The sequence below is a fragment of the Idiotropiscis lumnitzeri genome, chromosome 19, assembly GCF_059441095.1.
Source record: "Idiotropiscis lumnitzeri isolate Australia: NSW breed Sydney's pygmy pipehorse chromosome 19, RoL_Ilum_1.0, whole genome shotgun sequence".
Classification (NCBI taxonomy): Eukaryota; Metazoa; Chordata; class Actinopteri; order Syngnathiformes; family Syngnathidae; genus Idiotropiscis; species Idiotropiscis lumnitzeri.
This window is the reverse complement of record NC_142409.1, coordinates 12524874-12549141: the sequence shown is the minus strand read 5'-3', so window position 1 is coordinate 12549141 and position 24268 is coordinate 12524874. Positions and strand designations below refer to the sequence as shown.

At 48.2% G+C, this 24268-nt stretch overlaps 1 protein-coding gene across 1 annotated transcript in view; it reads right to left on the bottom strand.

The window, feature by feature from the left end:
- Positions 1–24268, bottom strand: part of drosha (drosha ribonuclease III) — a 62678-nt gene continuing 38410 nt past the window's right edge. Inside the window, exons 24-32 of the mRNA XM_088282624.1 lie at positions 22119–22163; positions 18095–18252; positions 14349–14454; positions 11090–11231; positions 8665–8747; positions 7194–7297; positions 5774–5866; positions 4310–4356; positions 1–380 (exon numbers count right to left, since the gene is read on the bottom strand). Of these exons, the coding sequence (XP_088138750.1) occupies positions 250–380; positions 4310–4356; positions 5774–5866; positions 7194–7297; positions 8665–8747; positions 11090–11231; positions 14349–14454; positions 18095–18252; positions 22119–22163 (909 nt within the window). The 3' untranslated portion in view covers positions 1–249. The remainder of the gene's footprint in view (positions 381–4309; positions 4357–5773; positions 5867–7193; positions 7298–8664; positions 8748–11089; positions 11232–14348; positions 14455–18094; positions 18253–22118; positions 22164–24268) is intronic.

Sequence of the window (24268 nt, the reverse complement as noted above, 5' to 3'; positions counted from 1 at the left end):
TTTGTTAGAATTTCATTTATTTACTTTCACATTCAAGCTTAAAAAAACGTTTGTGCGGCGCGGGCGCTCGCTTCCGCTACGATTTCATGCAGTGAAGAAAACAATCGGCTTGAAAACTGCCGTCCGCGTTTCTTACTTTGGGTTTTCCCGCCGTTTTCTGGCTTGGGAGCGAACGTGACGTCACCGGCGTGACTCGCATCGCGACGTTGCGACACAAACGGCGGCGAGTCCGGAGCGATCCCGACCGCTTCACTTCCTGCCGGCGTTGGGCTCGTCGCCGTCCTTCTCCTGGCGCTCCCGCTCGCGTCTCATCTCCTTCAGCTCCTGCCGGTACTTGCGCTCGATGAAGCGCTTCTGATGGGCCATCTGCGGGAAGTTATCTGGCGCGGCGGGAGAGAACAGAAAACGAGGGTGACCGAGAGGAACGCGTCATGCAAAAAAAAAAAAAAAACAGGCGTGGCGTAGCGTGGCGAGTGGCTGTTTAGCGGCGGTCTCACTTCGGTCCAGTGAGCGAAAAGATTGGAGGCGGTGCGGCCACGTTGTTCTTTGGTTATTAATGACGCCGTGAAATTGGACGAGCTTGTTTGGTGTCAGACATCGTTAATTAACAGACGAAGACTTCATGAGAGGAGTGACGCATTCGGTACCTGAGCCTTCATGGAAAGTGAAGGCGGTGGTTTGTGAGCAGAGAGCCAAGATGGCCACTGGCAAGACCCCACCCCCCCCACGTGGTTTTCCAGGGACGGCGGTTCGGACAAACAAGATGACTCGGTCTCGGACCGTCACGCTTACACATGGAAGGTCGCACTTGAAGCAAACTTTGCCGTCAAAACCGAGCGATGAACACGTGAATGCGCACTTGAGAGTGTTCAAAGTGGAAACGGGCTCAATTCCATGGAGAACGCCGAAAAGACGCGCCCGCTCGCGTTGGTAATTTGCACTCTGACCCGCAGACACTCCACAAACCGCTCGCGGCGCTTCATTCTGCTCGCCGGCGCGGCGACTCGCTCGTATCAGCGCCTCTGAACAGGTGCCGTCGCGTTTGACAAAACCTCAACGCTCGGATGACGATATGCAAATGAGCACTCGTCGTCTTGCGGGATGGACGCTTCCGTTATGGAACACACAGGCCGACATGTTGACCAATCTGGCTGAAGCGAGCGCGCGCCTCATCTGCATGCGGATGAAGTCCACGCGGCACCTGCAAAGCCACTTCCGCAACCCTTCGTCCTTCCCGAAAAATGCAAACGCCGTGCACAATTCCAGGAATTGCTCCCAAGGAGGTCCGCTTGGTCAATGTGACAAGTGGACTTTTGTCCAAATCCACTCGGACATTCAATTCCCCTTTCACAACACGTTTACGCCATCTGGCGTCGATGGCAGAGTGGGCATTTCGCAACTAACAGAAGCGGACGCGATGAGACGATTCTTTTTTTTTAAATAAATGAAAAAAAAAATGGCAGTTTTTTTTTATTTTTTTTTTTATTCTTATTCACGTGGTGGTCGCTAATAGAAATGCGTCGGAACCTTTCACTCGATAAAAGAATGAATCACTTCGTCTTAATTGCTGACAATAAATAAATAAATGGACTGTTCCCGCCTGTCTCCGAGCGACATGACAACGATCAATTGAAAGAAGCGGGCGTTAAGTCTCTCAGTGTGTGCGGAGCTTTGGACAAGAAAAGCTCCGTCTTTGCCCACGAGCGCCGCTGCGAGTGTCGGTCAACACGCCAAACGCACGCCAAACGGCGATGAAGCGGATTTGCTTCCACGGCAAAGGCCAAACAAAGAGCGATCCTTCACGCTCCGTTTTGCTCGCGTTACATCAGACGCTTTCATCGGGAGATTACCAGCTTTGCCGGGAATGGAGCTCTTGTGGAGACGCCGCCCCTTTTTCAAGCGTCATCGCATTGTCAGGGAAAGAGAAGGGCGAGCCACGAATGAGAGCGGCTTAATCCTCTCTCGTGGTTTTATTATTTATTTATTTTTTTTAAATGTCGTCTTAGCCCAACGAGCGCGTGGAGCACGCCGCCCGAGGCGCCCGCCGAGGTGGTTGGCGGCCGCCAACGCCTTCCGCCGGCGCCGGAATCACTCGCCTACCTCGCTACTCGTCGCCTTTTTCATTGCTCTTCCACCTCGCCGACCTTCGGCGCTCATCGCCCGTCTCGCCGCCTTTTGGCCTCCATTTGTTTTCGCTCACGTTTAATTCTGCTCTGATGTGTGCAGGCAACAGGCGTCAAAACGCGCTCCGTCAAAGTACGATGTGAATCAGCGGCGCCACCAACGGACACACACAAAAAAAAAAAAAAAAAAGAGAGAAAGGCCGTCTGAAAGAGCCCGCAGCTGTCGGCCTCTTTTCCAGCCTCGTCTTTTACCTCCGACATGGCTGCAGTCACATATCCTGTCAGCCTGCACAAAAGTGGACGCCTTAAATAAAACATGGAAATGTATCCTGACACACAGAGTGCAGCAGCCGCCGCGAGCCGCGAGCCGCGAACCAGCCAGCGAGCGGGAATGTTCGGGTCGATGTCGGCGTGCGAGAGGAGCCCGGGCTGAAGCGGACGATCAATGACACCCGAACTCGTGTCCTTGATTAGGGACGTTGTAGCCACAAATGACGCGCAGGCCTCAAACATGGGCGGCTCTTGATGAGTCGGGATGGGACCGTCACACACACACACACACACACACGCATGCTCGGAAGGTTAACCGTTACTCAGGACGTCAACGGATTGTATAAAACGAGCAGCGCTAAAAGATGTCAACAAAATGTCCAAACGGATTCCTAAGTTGCCGCAAGTCGACGGATATTGTTCATAAATGGCGGCTCTCTTATTCCGCCGTTATAGAAAGTACGGTAGGCGCACTAATATTAAGCCGTCCGAAATATGTGCATTAATATCTTGGAATTATGCAAATATGTCCTGCAGAAAGACGCCGGCAATATCGCGCTAATGTCGGCCGACGCGCGACGTGAACTTCTTCTTCTCCGCAGCAAAATGAGAAGCACGACAAATATCGGAGCATCAAAACAAGCGCATTCATAACTTTGAATTATGCAAATGTAATCCAGGAAAAGAAGGCCGTCATATTGCGCAACTAAAAATCTTTGTCAACAAGTTAGCAACGTGCGCGCTTAAATTGGACTAATAGAAAGAAAGCACGCCGACTCATTTTGCTCAATTACGAGCGCTAATATTGTAGCGTAAGCGTGTGAGTTCAACGAGCCGACGTGAAAAGACGGCAAGCGGACTAATCAGGCCAAGGCGTGACGGGCGGGAAGCTCGCGAGCAGCCGTCAAATGTGACTCGGGGCAATCAAATCTTGACCTCCGTTTGCTCACGTGCGCACCTGCGACTCATTACGGACTGGCGCCGTAAATCATTCAAAAAGAACAAACAAAGATGAAACGGATGACATCATATGTTCGGGTTTGTTTCCATCATGCGCCGCGCTCGCTCGGACGGAGGCCGAGATTTTTTTCATTTGTCAAGTCAAGTCGGCTAATTAGCATACAGGAAAAAAAAAGCACACACAAAAATAATGAAGCTGCTCTTGGTGGAAATTGAGGTGGGTGAAATTCTGTAGTCAACTCATTTACCGCCATTGACGGCTAAAGACGTCAAAGATATATTTTTTTTTTACTTGGCTCGGAGTGAAAGAGTTGAATTTCTAGTTCGGCGCCAAGGTTGACTTGCAATTATTTTGGAACTCTGTGGTCAAGTTTTCCGTTTTGCGGCAAAGCAAAATGCTGCAGTGCCTAATTCTTGGGCCAGTTCCTCATTAATGTGAACATTTGAACATGAAGTCTTGTAACGACTTGACTGTGCAGAGAAGGACGGCGGTTTTCTTCTTCGAGTGGACTTTGAAGACAAGATGGAGGGAAAAAAAATGAGCGAGGGAGGAGAGACGCCGTGAAGACGACCAAAAGACGAGCGGTGAGCTCCGAGCATCCCCGAGGGCGCGAAGATGCAAAGTGGGCGCGGCCCCGCGCAAGCACACCAACGCCAACGCCCGTTTCAACTTCCTTCAAACTCGTATTGAAACAAAACCAAGGGCAAAAGTTGGCGTACAAATTGCTGGCAAAACAACAACAAACTTCAAAAGTTCACACGCGTGATTGGCAATCAAACGTCCTCAATTCATAACTAAATTGGAGTTTATGCCAAAAGAAAAAAATTTAATAAAATAATTTGCATGTTTTCTTTTTTGAGGGAAGTTTTTGAAATTGGAGATAAAGTTTGAGAACATAAACAAAATTTTTTTTGAAATAAAAATGTTACATGCGTGTGTGTGTGTGCGTACTCACATTTGTTAAGCGCGTCCATGGCAGCTCCCATTTCCGCCTGCTGGATACTAAACGAAAAAGAGGTAAGGTCTTTAGCATATTTTGCCCCAAATGCAATGGAACGAGGGCGGCTTATTCTTATTTGTTTGCAACAATGACAGCGAGCAGCACAGGCGCCACAATCAGGCGGCTTACGGGACACCTTTGGCACCCGTTTGCGGTTTTTTGTTTTTTGGGAGTCAGGAGGCTTAAGTGCAGCAAGGCACAAAGATCCAAACTCATCTGCACATGAGCTTGCTTCGGGCGTTTGCGTTTGTGACCGATTCAGCCGCCGCCAGGCCTTGAAACCCGAACACCGACTTGAAACCCGACTCGCAATCCGAAGGCAGATTCAAATAAAGACTCCGATCCGGTCTTGAAAGAAAGCCTCACTGGAAATCATCAACATGGTTGAAAAAAACTCAAAACCGGGCTGAAAAAGAAAAACATGTTTGAATCCCGAGTGCAAAGCTCAACGTCTGAAAGTCGAATTTGCGTCCTTTCAAAGTGCCTTGAAACTATTTGGAAGTCATCGTTCGGGAAGCCGACGCCAGTCTCGAAAGCCTCATTGTGGCACCTGACTGGAAGAAAGCAAGCCCGGCCGCCTGCTCGCACCATCTGCCCGCCGCTCCCGTTTCTCCAGAACGCAATTTACGTCAAATCAATAATGGATCGATTTATTTTCATTGTGCATAATGCGTCTCCCGATAGAATGGGGCCGACGAGAGCTTAATTGCGGCAATAAACGTCGGCGCTGAAGCGCCGCCGTTACTCTGCGGCCCATTAGGAAGGAGACGGCGGCCCGGCGGACGAGGACGTCGCGTACGCCGGTCACGAGGAAGTCTGCCGTCGTCACCTTCATCCTTGGAGGCGGGTCATTACTCGGGTTGCGCAACCGCACTTTTGGCGCCTCTTCCAATCGCAACGAGGAATCTTCGATGGCACTTTTTGGAGGTCTTAAGTATCGCTGGCCGGTATCGCTCAATACCTCAAAATAAGGTCGGTATCGGCCCGATACCGATTCCTGAAATCTATACTTGCCTATGCTTAGCTTTAATCAAGGTTAGGGTTTTAAACGAGGGTCTCAAAATGGGCATATGAGCCTGGGATAGGGTTTTAAACAAAGGTAAGGTTTTTAATTTAGGTTTCATAAAGAGTTTGGGTCTCAACGTAAGCCTTGAAACCAGAATTTGTGGTTCATCTAAGGAGTAGGGTTTCAAATTAGGGTTTGACAGGACAGTTTTGGAGCCGTGTTTTAACACCAGGTTCAGATTTTACACAAGTGTTCGGGTTTCAAAGTCGTGTTGGGGTTTCGAGCCGGGGCTAAGGGATTGTTTTCAACAAAGGGTGGACTTTAAGGCTTGAAATTTGGGGGTTCAAGTCAAGAATTCAAGAATGTTCGAAAGTGGGGTTGGAAATGAGGGTGCGAAGCGCGCGCGCGCTGACCTGGGTCCTTTGCCGCAGCCGATGCGCTCGCCCTTGAAGTAGACGGCGACGGTGTAGGTGCGCGCGTGCGACGGCCCCACCGTCTGCAGCGTCCTGGAAAACACAAACACACACGCAAACGTCAGCTGACATCCAAGCAGCTCCACCCGCAGGCGACGCTGAAAAAAAAAAAAAAAAGTGGAACAAATGAAATGAAATTCAGCCCCAAGAACACGGGAGGGCGCTTGATTTGAAGCAGACCTCAACGCCGCATTCAAAATCAAAAGCCGACTTTGATACTTTGCTCAAAACCTTCATTTGAAACCTTACCACTATTTAAAACCCTGACCCTGAAGCTTGCTCGAAACCCGAACTCGGAGCCAAATTTAGAACCTTAAACCTTGACTTGAAACCGTGCGAGAGTCGCCCTGTGCTCTGAAGCATGTTTGCCAGTCGCCATGGCAACAACAATCGAAAGGTGACGGCAATGGCGAGAACGACGCCGGCGCAAACAAAATCCGCCCGACGACTGCGAGGCTAAACACGGTTGATGTCGCTCACTTAAGAAGACGACGACGAAGAGCCGTCGGCCGCGCTTCTTCAGCGGGGAGCGACGGCGTGAACAAAACTCGGCCGATGTTTGAAATGTTAACATTTGCATAAACTGAATTATTCACACGCAATTGACTTATTTGCGGCGAGCACGCGATCCATTTTTCATGCAACCTGGTCACTTATGACAACTCGTCAATAATTCACCTGCCGCTGCAAACGAGACGCGGCGAGGAGTCGCCGAGGCGGGCGTTCGACGGGGCGCTCGTGAGCACCGCGCCAGCATCGAGAAAAAAAAAAAAAAGCCCAACACGGAAAATTTGTTTAGAACCAGAACCCGACTTAAAACCATGTTTGAAGACCGGAACCTTTTGAAAGCCGAACCAAACCGTAAATTCAGATTTGTATCCAAATCCGAACCGTTGACTTTACTCCTCGAAAGCCTCTTTTAAAACCAGAGTTTGAATTTCTACCCGAGGCTTGAGAACCTTGCCCGTTTTTTTTTTTTCTTCCCTTAGCGCTTCATCGCTGATCAAACCCAGTTTGACACGGCCAGAGCAAACCGTGTTTGTCCGTCGCCATGGCAACAAGCACGGCCCGAAAGCCATGCTTCGGCCTTGACCTTTGTGTCCAAGGGCGAGGGCGTTTCTTTATCACAACCGAACGCGGCGGCGGTCTTCGTACACGTTTGCCAGCCGGGACGAGGAAGGAGGAGGAATGCGAGCGCTGACGCTCTTTGTGAAGCTCCGATGCTCTGGTGAGGTCAAACTGGAGGTGGGGAAGCTAAGCCAAAAAGTGCGCCATGCACTCTAGTCTTGTTTTTAGTTTAAAAAAAATAAATAAATAAAATGTTGATTTGATTGAACTTTTGTTTTTTGACATGACTTACTTGTAGAGCGGAATGTCGGGTTCCTTGCCCTCCGTCCTCAGCGTCAGGCAGCACTGCTGCAGCTGAGACTTGGGGTCGTTCCAGTCCTGGTTGAGAATAAACTCCTGCAAAAAAAAAAAAAAAATAGAAGAAGAGAGACGCGAGGAACGAACAAAACTGTGCGCTTTGCAGTGGCTTTTATTTCATTTGTGCCGCCGTGGAAGCTCCCTCCTCACGTGGAGCACTCTCCGTCTGGTCTTGGTCGCCCGCGCCGACAAATCACAGGCTACTTAAGACAAAAGGCCAATCCGCGTCCAGAAATACCAAGCGGCCGGGAGTGTCCCAGGTGTGCCGCCCTGATCCAGGAGGGACTTCTAAAAGCTCTTCCATTAACAGCGAAGAAGCCTTGTCATAAAACGGCCGACTTTGAATCCGCAACTGTCTGCTCCGATTAATTTTCCACAAAGAGTGCTGCGGCTGCCCGCTCTCTCGCTTTATTGCTCGCAACCTCTCGGTCTGTGCCGCGCCGCACTTTGTTTCCCTTTTTCTCCTTCCCACTTCCTCATCTCTTGGGCAGGCGGCGGCGGCGACGGCATCGGCGGCAGCCCATCGAAAAGAAATGTGGCTGCTTTGTGCTCGGACTAGAAGAAGTCATTATAAGGGAGGGCCCTTCATGGCTTCTCTGTTTCCGTCCAAATTGGATGAAACGCGAGGCCGCGCAACTTTGGAAATGAAGCGACGACGCCGCAGAACCCGGCCGGGCCCGTCCAGAGTCGGCGAGTCTCCCCGGAGAGGCTCACCGAGACGGCAATTAGGCCGACGCATCAGACCGCGGCGGAGGCTTCACAAGAGGAGGCCGCCGCTTTTGTCGCAGCGTCGCGCGGCTGCCTTTGCGGCGTTCCCACGCCGACGCCATTAGCGCACGTTTACGCTTTGCGAGGCCGGATGATGAAGTCGCGCCTCGGCCGTACATTTGCACGACTGCGGCGATTTGAAATTGACGTTACTCTTTGCACGCGTTCGCTTGTAAAAAATATACAACGGTTTAGGAAAGTAGTACATTAGAAGCAACAACAAAGAGTTCAATGACTACCGAAGGATTTTTGAAAGTTACTTGAGATGTTCAGATAAAAACGGATTTATGGAACTTACTCCCATGCGATACAAAGTCCGAACCCGACGTCACCCTCCCATCCTGCGTCGGAACCTTCCACAAAGTACAGCGGGAAAATAACGCGTCCTGGTCTTCCTCCGCACGTGGAAGCGCTCTTCTGAATCAACGGCAAAATAGGCGACTAACAAGCCGGCAGCAGATCGCCGGCAGCGCGGCGATTCCCGTTGAGGACGACCAAAAATAGCGATCTGAACGCCACACGCCGCCTTTGCGTCAATGCTCGCGCCATTAGGCCAGCGCCATTAAGGCCTCACCCAATTGGGCACACTCAGCGGCTCATTGATCAGGCGGCGCCGACGGCTATCAATAGGCGCTCACCTTCAGTCGAGGGAAGAAGCAGACGTTCATGAAGGTGTGCACGAATTCCAGGTCCTTATCGATGTAGAGCGCCGCGATGAAAGCTGCCAGACAGGAAAGGAATTTCTCTCAGGGATTTTCGGGAAGTTTATGACATCGGCAGAGCAATTGTGCAATCACGAATGACGGATTATGTTGGATTTTAGGACAGTAAACCCGTTATTCGACAGTATAAGAATGAAAAAAAAAAAAGTTTGATGATTGCCAAAATGAATAATTTAAAACAGTAGTTTCGCAGAAATATTGACTATCAGTACGAATACCGCTGAATATAATTTCAAACTGGCTTATAAATGATTCGATTTTGAATGAATGCACCAGAAACGGACATGTGGCAAAACTCTGTCACTTCCACTAACAACCCAGGCTAAAGTTAGCTCCATTGCATCCTACCTGCGAAAATGTCAAAAATCGATGGCTCAGCGCTTTTGCTGCCAGTTTCAGGCACGCAGAGAAGTCAAAAGCGAAAAGGAGATGGAAGATATAAGCTGAGTCAAAGTGTGCGGCCCATTTGAAATGGAAGCTGCATCTGGCCAGAGAGGGAAGATGGGTAATATTTGCTCATATGCGCAAAAGAGGCGCGCTGCCTTTTTTTTAAATTTTTTTTTTTATTTCCGAGCTGACCCTCGCCTCCTTCCCGCGCTGCCAATTACCATGGCGGCCCGACGGCGCGAGCTGAAAGGCAAACGATGGGAGGTGTTTTGTTTTTATCTTTCCCTGCATCACTGATGGCTCCTTTCTCTTTGGCTGCACTCGCCAAGAGATTGATTCTCAGCATGCTGCAAGCACTTGATGATGACCATTCTCCTCCGAGTGCTCCACGATACTAACAATCCTAGAAAGAAAAATGTGGATGTCCTTTATCTATGCAGACTGGATCTTTAACAAGGGCCGCGAATCGCAGATGCAATATTTTTGCAAAGGTTTCATGCATATATTTGTGATAAAGTGACAATTGAGGTAAGAAAAATTCCAGACACAATTTATAAAAAAATAAAAAATTCCATAAAATAAAAATTATTTAAAAAAAAAAAAAATTAATTAAATAATGTTATATATATATATATATATATATATATATGTGTGTGTGTATGTGTTGCTGATTTTGGAGTGCTTTGAAATAAAAACAAAAAAATAAATATTTGCTGCTGCATCGATATTGGTGCTGAGCAGTCAAAATAATAAGATTTATATCGTGCCTCTTGCAGGGAGCCGAGAAGAACACTTAAGTATAGGTTTGACGTGGCATGATGAAATGTTCCAAAGTGTGGAGAGCATTAAGTGTTTGGACTGGGAATAAAAAAAAAAAAATGGGGCGCCTCAGCAAATGAACACAATAAAGACAAAAGTATTTTTAGACGCCACATCATTTGTGTGATTGCTCTTGCCGTGCAGTCATTTGTCCAATTGTAGAAGGCGACGCAACACAACTAATGACCGTGTTTACATGACGTAAGTCCCACACGCGAGCTGACGAGCAGTAAAAATGAAGATTTAACGACGCGTCTCGTCAGCAGCCCAAATTGGCCACTTGTTTGTCCGCGAATCACTCGCCGCGTCTTGTTTATTTATTGTGCCGGCCAAATCGTTTTGAGTCACACTCCAGGAACGGCGGATTGGAAAAGAAAATATTGAGCAATAACGAGCGTTTTAATTAAAAGCTATTGAATGCAGACGCGCCGAAGCAATCCAGACATGATGGAGAAAAGTTGGCGTTCGGAAACTTGCTTTTTTTTTTTTTTGTTTGTTTCCAAATTTGTCGAGCTGTGCTTATTTGAACGGATGCGCATGCACGTAATCAATACCGGTCCAACTGTAATACGCTACTGAAAACGGACACTTTTGGGATATCAACTGACAACTAAACGAGCATGTCATCTATCAGCCGCAAAGTTTGACACGGCGTGGCCTTTGATCTTCAGGGTAACCACAGCGGTAGAAAAACTAGCGGATTCCCGGACGATTGAATGCACGCTGCGGCCACTACATTTCAAAAAAAGGAAAAGATTTTATGTTATTACACTGTAATTACCAATGTTGTTTGCAAGCCTGTTTTGAATGTTGTGTCACCGCTTAGCTTGCGGAGATTCCTAAAGCAAAGTCGCGGGGGTGTTTTTAATACACAATTTTTTAATTGCCAGCATCCAGCCAACTAATTTTGAAATAATGCTTGCAAGTCGAAGCAAAAAATGAAAAATGGGTAATTGGCGGCGGCCATTTTTTAAGCCTTTTCTCAAATTTACCAACAGCAAACGTTGACTGGGGTACACTATTTAACGTCTTCATTTCGTACTTGATTCATTTAGATTTTAACAGAGTTTACTTAGAATGAATTAAATTTGATGCAAAAAAAAAAAAAAATCTGAAAGCGCCGGTTGGTACGTACACTCCAGCAAGTCGGCCAGGGTCTTGGTGCGGAGCGCCACGGGCCTCTTAGTTTTGTCGTTGGTGATGGCGAAGTCCTGCATGCCGAGCTCCACCGCCACTTTGGCCTGCGTGCGGTTGTTGACCAGCGAGCTGCGCAGAAGCTAACACAAAACACAAAACACAAAACACACAGTCGGAACAGGAAGCGTCATGCGGTCGTCCGCTCAATTAAATTCGTTCGAGGGACCCGATTGACATTTTTGGGGCCAATTCACTCGCTGGATCTTTTGCTTTGCGTCGCGAACCGCAAGACAAAATGGAAACACTCGCAAGGAGCATGAAGGACACGCAAATAATCGCAAGACTGGAACCTTTTCAACGGAAACAAAAAAGTCAGCTGTCGCTACGCTACATGAAAAGGATCATTTTGTCTTCCATTCAATTCTTGCCCACGACAATTTCTTTGCCAATGCCGTTTGCTGACGTGTAGCGTTGCGATCTAAACATTTTCTGCATTTTCTGCTCGTGCTCCAGATGAGGAAAGTGTGACCACTGTAAAGATCTCAAATTCTTTGATATTTTCAATCTGACTGCGCTGCTCGTGTCCAATTTGCCGCGGTGCAAAATGTCAAGGAAATTACGACAAAGCGACTCCAATTCCGCCAAATGCGGTGCAGACGTGAGGCCGAGGAGGAATTAAATGCAGGATTTTATTTACTGGGAATAATTTAGGAGAAATTTCTTCCTGAAGAATGCACGAGCGCAATCCAGACATCTTCCGGCGCGATGAAGGTGCTGATCCTTCTTCTGATTGCTGGGCCTTAACGGAGATTTTGTGCTCCACCGAGGGCTCGTCTAGATTGAATGCGGTTATTTGGCAGTGTCTCCAGAAATTTGTACGAACGGACGGATGAATACATGTGATTACGTGTTTGTTGTTTTTTTTTTAAGTACATAATAAAAAGGTGAAAACAAAGCGGTTCTCTCAGTTCTGGCAGGCTGTCTGCGAATCATACGCCACCAATGCGAGCGGGAAAATTGCGAGCGTCTTCCTGGCACCAACGCGGCAAAAATATTCCCGTCTATCACTCACAGCAGACAACGTGGCACTCGAAAGCGGTCTCGCCAGCCCAAAGCCTTCCATAAACTGGCTGGTCGCATTTCAAAGCAAAGCAAAAATGTGAGCCCCCCTTGCTCTTTCATTGTTCTCTGACGGACAGGCAGGGACTCATGGTCAACAACGAGGCACTCTTAAGTCGCCACACCAAACCGGTCCTCACGTCAAATCCAACTTTTAAAAATCAACTTTGCTTGCGCTTCTGTCACTCGCGGTCGACAACGAGGCTCTCTACCGCGCTTATTTCTTTACCGCCCGAGTAGAAATTTTTCCGTCAACTTGGCCGACAAAAGCAGGTTTTCGCTAGCAACCGGCTTCCGGATTGGAAAACGAGCACAGCGGAACAGCCGAATGAGGCGCCACGTGAAATTATTCATCACAGGCAGAAATGGTAATTCCACAGTAAATGTTTCGGGGAGATCGCACGTCGCTCTGGTAAATATTGTATGCTCGACTCGCGGCAGAGCGGACGGCGTCGTGTTCTGCCGACTGAGGTACAACATCCACGTCCCCAAAAGGAAAAAAAACAAACATGTTAAATATAGCTGCGAGATGCATCCACGGAGGGAAGGCGGCGGGGGGGCAAACAGAATGCAAGATGATGTGAAGCTCTCTCGCACACGCTCGTTGAAGAGGCGCTTTTATTGAAATCCATTTCAGATGTCGCTTATCTCCATCGGGGTGGCTCGGCGGCGGCGATCGGGCCTCTTAATGCAGCCTGACGTCACCACGGTGGGGGGCTCTCGCTCGCTCGCTGCTTTCAGCCCACTTCAAACGCCGCAGCCCGCAGCTGATCGTCGTCGTCGTCGTCAGAGCGAAAAGAGAAACGCTGACGCTCGCCAGAAAAACAAAAAAATCTAATAAAAGTCATAAAAATGGCCTGCCGCGCCTTTTCAAAAGGTGCGACGGCTCGCTTTTGTCGAGGCGCTTGACAGCCTCGACGGGAGGAGAAAAATGCCGACAAAGACGCGCGGCGGCAAACCTTGCGAGGTTTGTGTCCCGCGACAATTGACGAGGTGCGGCAAAGTAAACATGACGGGAAGGAAGAATACTTACCTGACAGACAATGCGGGACTGAAAAGACTGACAGGAAGTCGACAAGTGAGGGAAAGACGTGAACAAAAAACGGCGAGGAGATCAACGAGCGCGCATGTAAAAAGCGTGTGAGACAAAGGTGTCAAAAGAAGGAATTTCAAAGCTAAACGTCGCCGCCCGCTGTTGCAAATGTCTGACGGAAAGTTCAACGCGTCCGTCATTCCGAAAAGAAGAAAAGCGCCCGACGGCTGCCGAGACCAAATGTCGTCTTTTACGCTGCCAGGCTGTGATGTCATCATCAGACGCCAATTTTGGATCGCGTCGGAAACGTGGAACAATAAAAATCTTTTCTCTGCTGCTTTCCATAATTCAAATTGTTTTGCGGTTTTTGCGACCCCTGTTGTGAATTTTTTGTTTTTGTTTTTTTTTGCCGACGCACGAGTCTGTGTGATTTCGAGCTACAAACGGCTCAAACTGTTTGAACCTTGACTGAATTGTACGAAATGCCCCCCCCCCCCCCCAAAATGTCAACAAAAATAAAAACGTTTCAATCTTGAAATCGACGCCCTTTCTCTCGCATGGTCTCTACTAAAGGGCAGCCTGTTGGAACGTTGGCTCAATTGCAGCTTATCGAACGTTGCCGGTCCATAAATAAGCACAAAACCTTTCAGAATGCTTCCTTCCGATAAACGAGTCTCGAGCTTACTCAACAAGAAACACTCAATAAAGTTGCGCTCGGGATGCTTTGTGCGAGGCTACATTCCAGAATTAAAAAAAAAAAAAAAAGCTGAGTCAGGAGGGCGGGCTGATCCGTTTTGGCACCGACCGATTTTCAACTGCTGCAAAAAAAGTGTGAGAAAAATTTAAATGAAAACGCGCATGCCGGGCACTTGACCCTTTTTGACTGGTCAGTCCCTCGCCCTCCAGCTGCGTTCCGGCCTCGACCCTCCGGCTTTAATCGTAAAAATTGTCGACCCCCGCCCCAAAAATGGGCCCCGAGTTGGACTGCCCAGCTCTGCTGAGCTGGCGCTTTTACGCTGCCAGAAGTGTTCACGACGTAACGCCATTTCCCCGTCAAATTTCCAATGTAGAGTGTCAAAAAGAAGCAAAGAGGCGGCGCGCTTACGGTCAGGTGTCCCTCGTGGTGGTCGGGGAAGTGGATGAAAAGATACTCGGTGGCCACCAGCTGCATGATGGAATCGCCCAGGAACTCCATCCTCTGGTTGTGGCCCCTGCAACGACAGACGACACACGCGGTCAATAGCCAACAGTCAGAAGCCGAGAACGAGAAAAAAAACTAAAAAACTTCTTCAGACTTGGGCTTCAAGTCCATGAAAGCAGCAGGAGAGAGAGAGAACAACCTTCTGCTTCTTATCAATTCCAGAAAGGAAGACGTTTGGCGGCGAGCTTCGCAAGCAGGCTGGATGGACGTGAAGAATGCTACTGTAGCGGCCATCCGGTTAAAAAAAAAAAAAAAAAAAAGGAGCATTGTCGATGGAAGGTAGCATGCAGACAACGACACAGCAGCCGTCCATCCGCCCATGCGAGCTGCCGGCGGGCATGAGAGAACAGGATTGCGGAGGAAGAGGAGGCTGACATCAGAGAGAGGCAAAACATGTCGCAGATTCTTCTTGGCTTTCTCGGACCGCCGCCTTTTATCAGCTGTCCAAATGCGAGAGCGACTTCAGTCCGATCAGGACGTGCGCCGCGGGGGGGCGATTCAACGTTGCTTAATTGGACTGATTATTCATTTCTTATAAATAATGTACGGAAAGTTTACGTTTCCACAGGTGGGCGCGCAAGAGGGTCTTGTCAAGCTCATCTGTGAAATTCAAGTGCAATGCGCTCATCAGATAGCGAGCGATTATCCGCGGCGGTCGCTCGTAGAAAACGTTTGTCGCCGTTGTGACAAAAAGACCAGGCAGATCACGTCAATGAATGGCGAAGGCCGCGTAAAAACGGCAATCTCGCTGTGAGTCGCGGCCGTTTCTTAGTTTTGTGATCAAAAAGTCTCCTTTTACAGTCGGAGGTGTCACAAAAGCGCTAAATACGAGCGTCAAACTCAATGTTTTCTTTTCACCAAGAGCTTGATTTGTTCACTTTGTCGTCAGAAAATGACATTTCTGGTAAAACGACCCACGCTGATTACTAAAGAAGAGAACAATTCTATTCTACCGATACATGTGCGGGTCTTGAACGAGCCGTCCAAATGCTCCGAACCGGGCGACGAGGAGGCTTTAATTATGCCTTTACGATTTTTTCCAACTATTTGTTTTGTGGCGCGCTCTGAGATTTTTCTGGGCTCAATAAAGGTCGGAACTTGTCGGCTGGCGAGGGACGGCCATTAGACGTGTCGCCGTGTCAATCATATTTAAATGATGCCCATCATATAATTGAGGCGCTATTTGGAATTCATTCATTCACTTGCAATTTTTTTTCTCTGTTTACCTCAGAAAAGGAAATGCAGCACCCATTGCCCTCCGCATCTTTAGGAATAATTGTACCGTATTTATTTAGATTTTTTAATCTGACAACAAATACTTGGGCCCCCATTTACTTGTCACGTTTTTAATTAAGTCTGATAAAGTCCATTATTTAAAAAAAAAAAAGACTTTTCCTCAGGGCCACATCATTTTTTAATTAAAAACAGCTCAAAATGATTTATTTTGTATCATATCAAAGTCCCTGGTGAGTCACACCTCACACTGGCGTTCAAAACGTGGGCTTCATATTTGCAATGTCTGAGGAAGGTCTCGAATTAGTTGGGATTTAATTTAACATATTTAGTGACATTTTGTCTGGCAAAATCACGCAAACGTTTTTTTTTTCTTTTGCGGCGCCCTCCGGTTGGGGATGAAATTATTCCCAACCTCCTGACTTTATAACGCAAAGTGTTCAAGATAGACAATGCACTGCCCCGTCATAACGCCAGGCCCCCTCTAGGGGGCGCACCCCCAGTTTGAAAACTACCGTGCAAAAGGGTTAAAGTTAAACTGATGCTTTTTTTTTTCGTCATGTCATTGCACACGTCATCACGTGACTATTGGCCAATCGGACAAGGTGCCAAAATTATAAACAATGTGAAGAAAATTGGACATTTTACGGACATCTTTTTGTTTGTTTTTTTAAATAAACCAATTTATCAAAACTTAAGCAACCAAATTAAATGTGCTCCAGGGCCCAATTACATTTTTAAAAACATATATATGAGGTAAAAACAATAAAATAAAATAATTAATTCTCATCTTTATTATTTTTAATGAATTCAATTGTTATAAAACTAATTAATAAATGCTGCATTATTTATTTGAGTAATTTTCCATTTGCAATAAATGAAATCATTTGAATGAACCAATTTAAGCGGGAAAACCAATAAAAAAAAAAAAAAAAAGTTAATTGATTGCAACACACGACAGGACCGTTGATTACGTAAACATTCCGGAGAACTGATTAAAGAACTGAGCAGGCCGCACTTAAAAGGGCGAAACTTTGTCTCCGCCATGCTAAAATGACTTTAATAGGCGAGGAAGGAGCGGCGGTTTTCTCGAAGCAGCAGCACATTTCTTCAGCAACAAGGGGAAGAGGAGGCAAACGAGAGTGGGGGGGGGGAGTGACGAGGCGTTGGAAGCGAGGGAAAAGGGAGGTCAGAGAGGAAGGCTTTGCTGTGCGAACACTCTCGTCCTTTATTCACTGGCACAATGCGGCAGCGAGCTGGAGGGGAGAGACGGGAGGAAAGCGCCGCACTTCCGCTTTGATGTGAAACACCTTCATCAGCTCGGCTGAAGAAGAAGAAGAGGAGAAGGAGGAGTGCGAAGTAGGGCTGGCTGCTCGCTGCAATGGGCGCCATTTTTGGAAGCCGACTGAAGAAGACAAGGAGCGAGCGCTTTGAGGATAAATTGCAGCGCGTCAAAACTAAAAGAAGGCAGACTTGCTCCAAGGCCCAACAACCTCAAAACGTGCCGTCTTAACTGACGAATAACAGCGTGCCGCGTCAGGCGGTTCCACTCCAGCCCTGTAGGTGGCACTGATTAACATTGCAAAGCCACATACAGCAAACTTTCTTTTCGACGGGAACGAACCAAGTCACGAGCAAACGAGCGAGTGAACTGAGATACAAATGAAACGAGCATACAAACAAGCTAACTAACATACAAACTACCTAATTGGCAAACTCACTCACTCGAGAAAAAAAAAATTAAAAAAAATTAATAATCAACAAAAATTGCCGTGGATTGAATTTGATGTTTCTATGTCAGTTAAAAGCTACAAAAAAATATATAAATATACAGGAGATAATTCCAAAGGCACTTTGGTGTGCCCACAAAAATTCCTCCCATTAAAACTATCGAACCCATGTTCAAGATTTCAACATGCAAACCAACACAGAGCGAGATGGAGAAATGGTTGCGGCGCTAGCGAGCTAAGAAGACCGGCGGCCAGTCGAGGGTCCGCCTCTCCACAAGGTCACCTCCCACACTTGCCATTTTTGAGGTCACTTTGTCCTTTGTCGCCAGGCGAGAGGTTTCCAGGTCAGCCGGCGTTCTGTCTCCTCATCTGCTGCCTACGTGATTGTGTGACCTCGCTCCATCTCGTCTCACCTTCTACCTCTTCGGCTCGCTTTCGCTGCAGCTCGACCCACTTTACGCTAACCTTTGCTCTTTTGGGAGCTTTGGCGCCTTCAAGAAAATTTCCACTATTTAGGTCGACCTACCTCGAGCCGGTGTTGCGCTCATGAACATAAAGAAAATGCAAGCACTTTATCTCAGTTGTTTCGTTTGACTTTCTTTGATTTCAAATCCGTCCACACGAAATAAACATTCTCTCTACGTCGTTTAAAATCGTGCCGCCATATTTGTTCAAGATGCCACTTACAGCGTGAGGTGGTTGAAGCCCACCGTCCGCAGCGTGAAGGCTCGGGCCAGCAGGCGCACGTGCGTGAACAGCACGCCGATGGACTCCTCGAAGTTGGTCAGCTTCTGCAGCACGGGCGACGTCTCGATCAGCTGACGGTCCGTCTGAGGCTCCTGGACCTGGTTGCGGTTTTTTTTTGCCCACAAACAACATACAGTCAGTCTCATAGGGAAAAAAAAAAAAAGAAATTCTCAAAAGAATATTCCAGCGCCATCGGTTCACTGCAGGACAAATCATTTACATACGGACGGCCTTCAACCTTGACAGCGAGTGAAGTGGACGACCATCCAAACTGTCACAAAAAAAGAGATTAAGGCTGACCCACATGTCACCTCTTGAGAGTGGAAGACCTCTCTGGTCGCCTCCGGGACGAATATGCACGTGTCGACAATCGGACGAAAACTAAATAACGATGACATTCTTGCTCGAAGGAAGCCTCGGCTCTAAAAATAGAACGGAGTTGATGGCTTCAATGTTGCCAGAAAGTACACGGACGATTCGTACGATGGGAACTACCGCGACACGCCATTTAAAGAAGAGAAACTTTGGAAGAAAGGTCCGGGGCCGCTTTGCTCCTCCTGGACCTAGACGATTATATTGAGAGTCATTCATTTCCAGTTGAGAGTAAAATCATGCAACCATACTGGGAGCCAAAGCCTTACATTCCTAATCCCGATTGGCCCAGTCACAATTGAACAAAAATCGCCAATCGGGACGGTTATCCAAAATTTTGGGCGGAGGGAAAGTGCAACGGGCACAACGACAGCCGTTGACCGATGACGCAAATTTTTTCAACTCAATTCTCTCCAACAGGGCCAAAAGGTCTCAAATGGAGCAAATTGGAGTCGAGTCACAAGCGGCCGCACCACTGGGCGACGCCTCCGAGCGTAGACCGAGAAGAAGAAGAAGCCACTTCCTCAGTGCAGTCATTCCCCCTGCGAGTGTCCTGAAATCAAACATGCGCCGCCTAAAGTGTGTTTTTCCCTCCGCCTCAAAACAAACTCAAGAGATGGAATCTGGTCGTCATTAAGTGCAAAGTCAAACCGTTCCCTTTCTCCTCTGGCCGTCGCGAGTGACTCAAAACACTCCATTAATGCCGGCGTTGCGAGGAGATCCGAGCTTTGATCAGGCTTTAAAGGCCGGCCGGCCGCTGCGGATCGGACGTCAGCGTCAGCCCGAGGGCCCGCCGAGTCCGGCAAAAAATAACTCATTAGAAAAACAAGTCATATGCTAAGAAAATATGTATATGCATGTTTGTTCAATCAAGATGGCGTCCTCATGGGCGCGTTAATTAGCCTACGAGAGACGTCTAATTGGTCTCAGCGTGCTTCAAGCGCGAGCTTGACCGAGACATCCTTTTTGCCAGGAAATTAAGGCGCGTTCCCGTGACCTTGTGGGCTCGCTTCATTAGCCGTTAGCTGTAAAGCGGCGCGGCCGTCAACAAGAAAACGGCGCCGAGCTCGTCCTCGGGCTTTGTCTTTACGTGGAAATTGCAAATAAACGACTTGAGTGTATTTGGGAGTGTATTTTTAAACAGCCGACTTTTTAATTGGAACGCTGCCGGTAATGATGTCACGACTCCATCTTCCGACACGTCAGAAGAAACATTTCATTGCCGTCACTTTTTCCACCCTCCGTTAATTAACGGAAGGCGTTTAAATGTCACGCATCGCAACTAACGACATCTGAAGAGTTCGGCACTCGTGGGCGCGAGCTATCCTTGGGGGTAATGGTCAGCGACGAGGCTTCAAACGCGGCGGATGAGGGGGGAGAACTGCACTTATGAAAATGTAAAAAAAAAATAAAATAAAAAAAGAGACACTTTTGAAGGGGCTTCAAAGCCTCACTTTCAGCTCAGCCCGGAATCGAGCCAGAATGGGAGCCTCGGTCCAAAAAGTCTGCCGGCCGGCCGGCGAGAGCAAAAGGAGACGTTTTGAAAAAAGATTGTTAAAAGTGAATTGACAAAAAGGTTCCAAACATTTTTGGCCCGGGTGGTCCAAATGTCACATGGCATTGTTCTTGCACTCAGCAGCAGTTCCACTTAACGAGCTTAAGTGGAATATCGTTTTCTGGTTACAACCGAAAGGACAAAAAATATTTTCTTGATAAAAATCAAAGAAAGGCTTACGATTTTTGGCGCAGGGCTCGGCTCTCTTGATCGACATTAAACCTGAGACAAAATGTCACCGTAACTTGCGCTCCCATTTTCGACTCGCGTTCACGGTCGAAAAGGTTCCGCGCCGCTCGGAGACGTTTGGAAAGCTCGGCCAGATAAGCGGCGCGGCGCTTAATTATCCTGGAGAGTTGCAGGTGATGATGCCGACGAAAACGTCGAGCACGCCGCGTCCCGTCGCGTTTGCGAGGGCGCGTGGCTATGCTAAGCTAATGTGCGCGCGTACGCCATCGACGGCGCGGGCATAATTAAACGCCGCGGCGAGCTGCCACGGCTGCGCACTCAAAACTCGTTAAGGCGAGGCCTCGTTCCCCCTCGCTCGAATTTCCTCCTGACGGGAGGCGTCGGACGGCGAAGCCTGCTTCGCGCTCACAACAGACGCGGACGCATTCAAGCCCAAACACGGAAAAGGCCGTCATTAATTATTCAATAAATCGTCAAGTCATTCAACGAGACAAGCCAGGAGGGTTTAAACTGCTAAATTTGATCTGACGGAACAAAACGTAGCAAAACTTGAGAGAACGCGCACTCAATTTAACATTCAATAGCAGCTCAGATTAATGGTTGAAAAAAATGACTGATGCTTAAAATAAAACTTATTTGTCACTGTCTCAGAGCAACGAAAATCCGGTCATTGCAAAAAAAAAATAATAAATAAACCTCTAGCGCAATCGCACTTAGCGCTAAGCAGATGCTAACAAAGTCAGAAAAATAACGAAAAAAAAATGTGGAGGTAGAATCGACTCATTTTGGACTCATTGCAAACAACCGAATTATTTATTTATTTAATTTTTTTTATTGTGCTCAGACAGGATGTTTTCCACTGCGAGCCTTTTGTTTCGCTCACGTATGCAAAGTTTGGAGGTTTAATTTCTCTTTTACGGAAAATTTGAACAGAAGCGTTCCAAAAAAATAAAAATGTCGGTACAGGAAAAAAAAAAAAAAAACAATCGCAAGCTAACTCATGAGGGCAACATTTTGTAAATCATATCACCACATTCTCATGTAATTAGAGCTGAAACGGTTTCACAATATGACAAAGCGCGAACATGCGCATATTACACTTTCAACTTTCGCAAATCATAACCACCTTAATTAGCTTCTGTGAACCGCGGAAGCCACGAACCAAGCGTGCGAAACCAACGACAAGATGACGCTACCTGAAAACGATGCGCAATACCGCTTTTCATGACGATGACATCGCGCCATCCCAAAGTTTTCTCAAGCGTGACTCACATGGCAGAGGAGCGACCACCCGTTGCGGTCACGAGGTTTGCGGCGGCAGGCTGCAAACAGCCGCCGAGGTTGCCGTCACACCGCAGGGAGGCGCCGGCGGCCCGACCCGGGCGCTCCACCCTGACCATGCCGGCCCGCAACTCGGCAGCAGAAAACAAACACGAGTGCCCCTGTTATTTTGGGCCAAACGCGGATATGCAAAAAAATTTAAATAAAAAATGCCCGCGTGGAGCCCACGAAGGGAAGAACACGCGGCGTCAAGACAAAGAAACGCTCGCTCCTCAGCAGCACATCAGAGAGCAGGAAGCCCGGCAGTCCCTGTGGGGTCCGTGTGATCCGGGACTGTAATCCTGTTAGCGCATCTTTCATGTGCTCTCCCCAATCCTAATTTCAACACAAACACCCTTGACGTGTGCCGCGTTTTGTGGGCAGATGATGCAAAGGCACTCATGACATCAGCCACAATTTGCAAAGAGGACCGAACGCCGGGGGGGGCGGCAAAAACCTCGCAGACGCTTTTTGGGGAGTCGACCGGAGGGAAGACAATAAATCAAAGGAAGAAAAAAAAATGGGTACCTGCAGAGGGTGTGACGGGTAGTGGAGCCAAACATCCTGCAGGTCCTGCAAAGAAAAAAAAAAAAAAAAAACAGGGTTACGTGTGTTAATACATCAAATTCTAGAAATGTGGAGCTCGGGCCAAAAGGGGTTGCACGGTCGTAGACGGCACGATTCAATCAATAAATCATCAGCGGCAAGCTCGGCCCTTTTCCGGTCCGGAACAGAACTTTTGCACCGAGGGCCTCGACGGAAAGGATGAGGCCATTTTCGGAGTCAAGGACGAGCTCCGGCCGGCGTCCATCTTCAACATCTTTTGAGAGGCGCATCTTAGCCCGGCGTAGCGGGCGCCGCTAAACTTAGCATTAGCGCTTAGCAACAAGAGCCGGGAATGTGATTGCGTAGGTGTGCCTAATGAAGTGGTAGCGCGGACCCCGACGGCTTATGTTTCAATTACAGCCGTTCGCTGAGACGAGGCAGACAATGACTAAGCCGGCGTGGAGTGGGGATTTAAGAATAACATGTTTTCTTTTCTTTTCACCCCCCCCCCCCCCCCTCCCTACCGAGACGGCTGTAATTACCGGGTGCGCAAATCAACTGCAGAGAAACGGAAGAAACGGTGTTGCGACGGCATCTTTAATGGGATCTGGAATGAGGCGCCAGATGAAACTCAACGGACTCCCCGTCAACATGGCGCTTCAATCAAAGGAGTCTTTAAATCAGCGCCGGCCGGCACGCCGGGATGGCCGTTCTCCACGCGGGACCGAGGGGCCCCTCCATGATGGGGACATCACGGGGCGCCGCTCCGACAAGGTCCGGCGCTCGCTGACAAATTGGTCTCCGGTCGCACGCTGCCAATCAATCCATCAAATGTAGTCGTGCAGCAGAGCGATCGATAAAAGATGGACCGGCGGATCGATACGCGCATGAAAGCCACCACCGGGTCCCAAAGCGAGCGCGTCGTCAGCGAATGAGCAAGGTGAAAACTCATTTGGACGCTTTTGGGCTCGCGTCGCCGTGTGGGCGGGAAACAGGAATGTGTCGGGACAATGGCGAGCCGAGGCCTTCCTGTTACAAAAAAAAAAAAGCAAGGACGCCAAGCAAAAAATGCTAAACTTTTTGCTCCAATGTTGAAAATATTACTTTTGAAATTTAAAGTTGGCATGGAATTAATAAATGAGCGAAACTAGAATGTCACTCAAGAGCTGATCAATCTTTTCTTTTTTTTTTTTGTAAAATGGCGGCATTCCCGCTCCTGTTCACGCCTACGGACAATCTAGTGGAATTTCAAACGGCACGCCTGGTGATCCGTCATGCCACAGTGGTTGGCAAAAAAAAAATTGAAAAAAGGTGATCACAAAAAAAAAAAAAGATCCCTGAAACGGCTTCAAAAGTGATTTTGGTGCGACTGAGAAGAAATCTGAGGGGCGTTGTCGGGAAGTGTCATTAAGCACATCGGAGTCGTCAAAGAAAACTTTCCATGCTTGTGCGTGTGCGCGTGTTTGAGAGAGAATTAATGAAAGTACGAAGATTGGCCAATGGGCACAAAGTGAATTCATCAAAATGATGATTGCGCCTCCACAGAGGGAATTCCCCGAGGACGGCGCGGTGGCATTAAAATCTCCTCTGCCGAGTCCAGGTTGGACGGGAGCGACTTGCGAACGGCCCCGCCCACCACCGCCGCCGCCGCCACAAGCGCGGGCTGTCATTCTCCCCACCGAGGCTTTAATAACCTCCACTGTGCCGTCATTAGACAATTAGCATCTCAAATTTGCTCCCGGCTTGTTTGGAAACAAAAGGTGACGTGACGCCGGAGGAACGAACAAGAAAACGTTGAGATCCGCTCAATAATTTGCAATCAATTTCGATTCAATGGAAGAGGCCCGCAAAGCAAAATTAGGAAATTGAAGAAAGTGAGTGACGGGGTCAAAAGTGGGAGTTCACATGCGCTTTTCAACTTTAAAGTTAGACGCGTCAGGGCAGAAGCGGTGCAAAACATTTTCAAGGGTAAAATTACCCTCGAGTGATGATGAGCGGAAGGAGAGCAAGAGGGAGAAAATAGTCAGCATCTTATTGTTGCAAGACGAAGAAGGAGGAGGAGGAGGAGGAGAATTCACTCGGCCAGGTGTGAAGACATTTTCACCTTGAATGGGGGCGGGGGGGGGGCTACA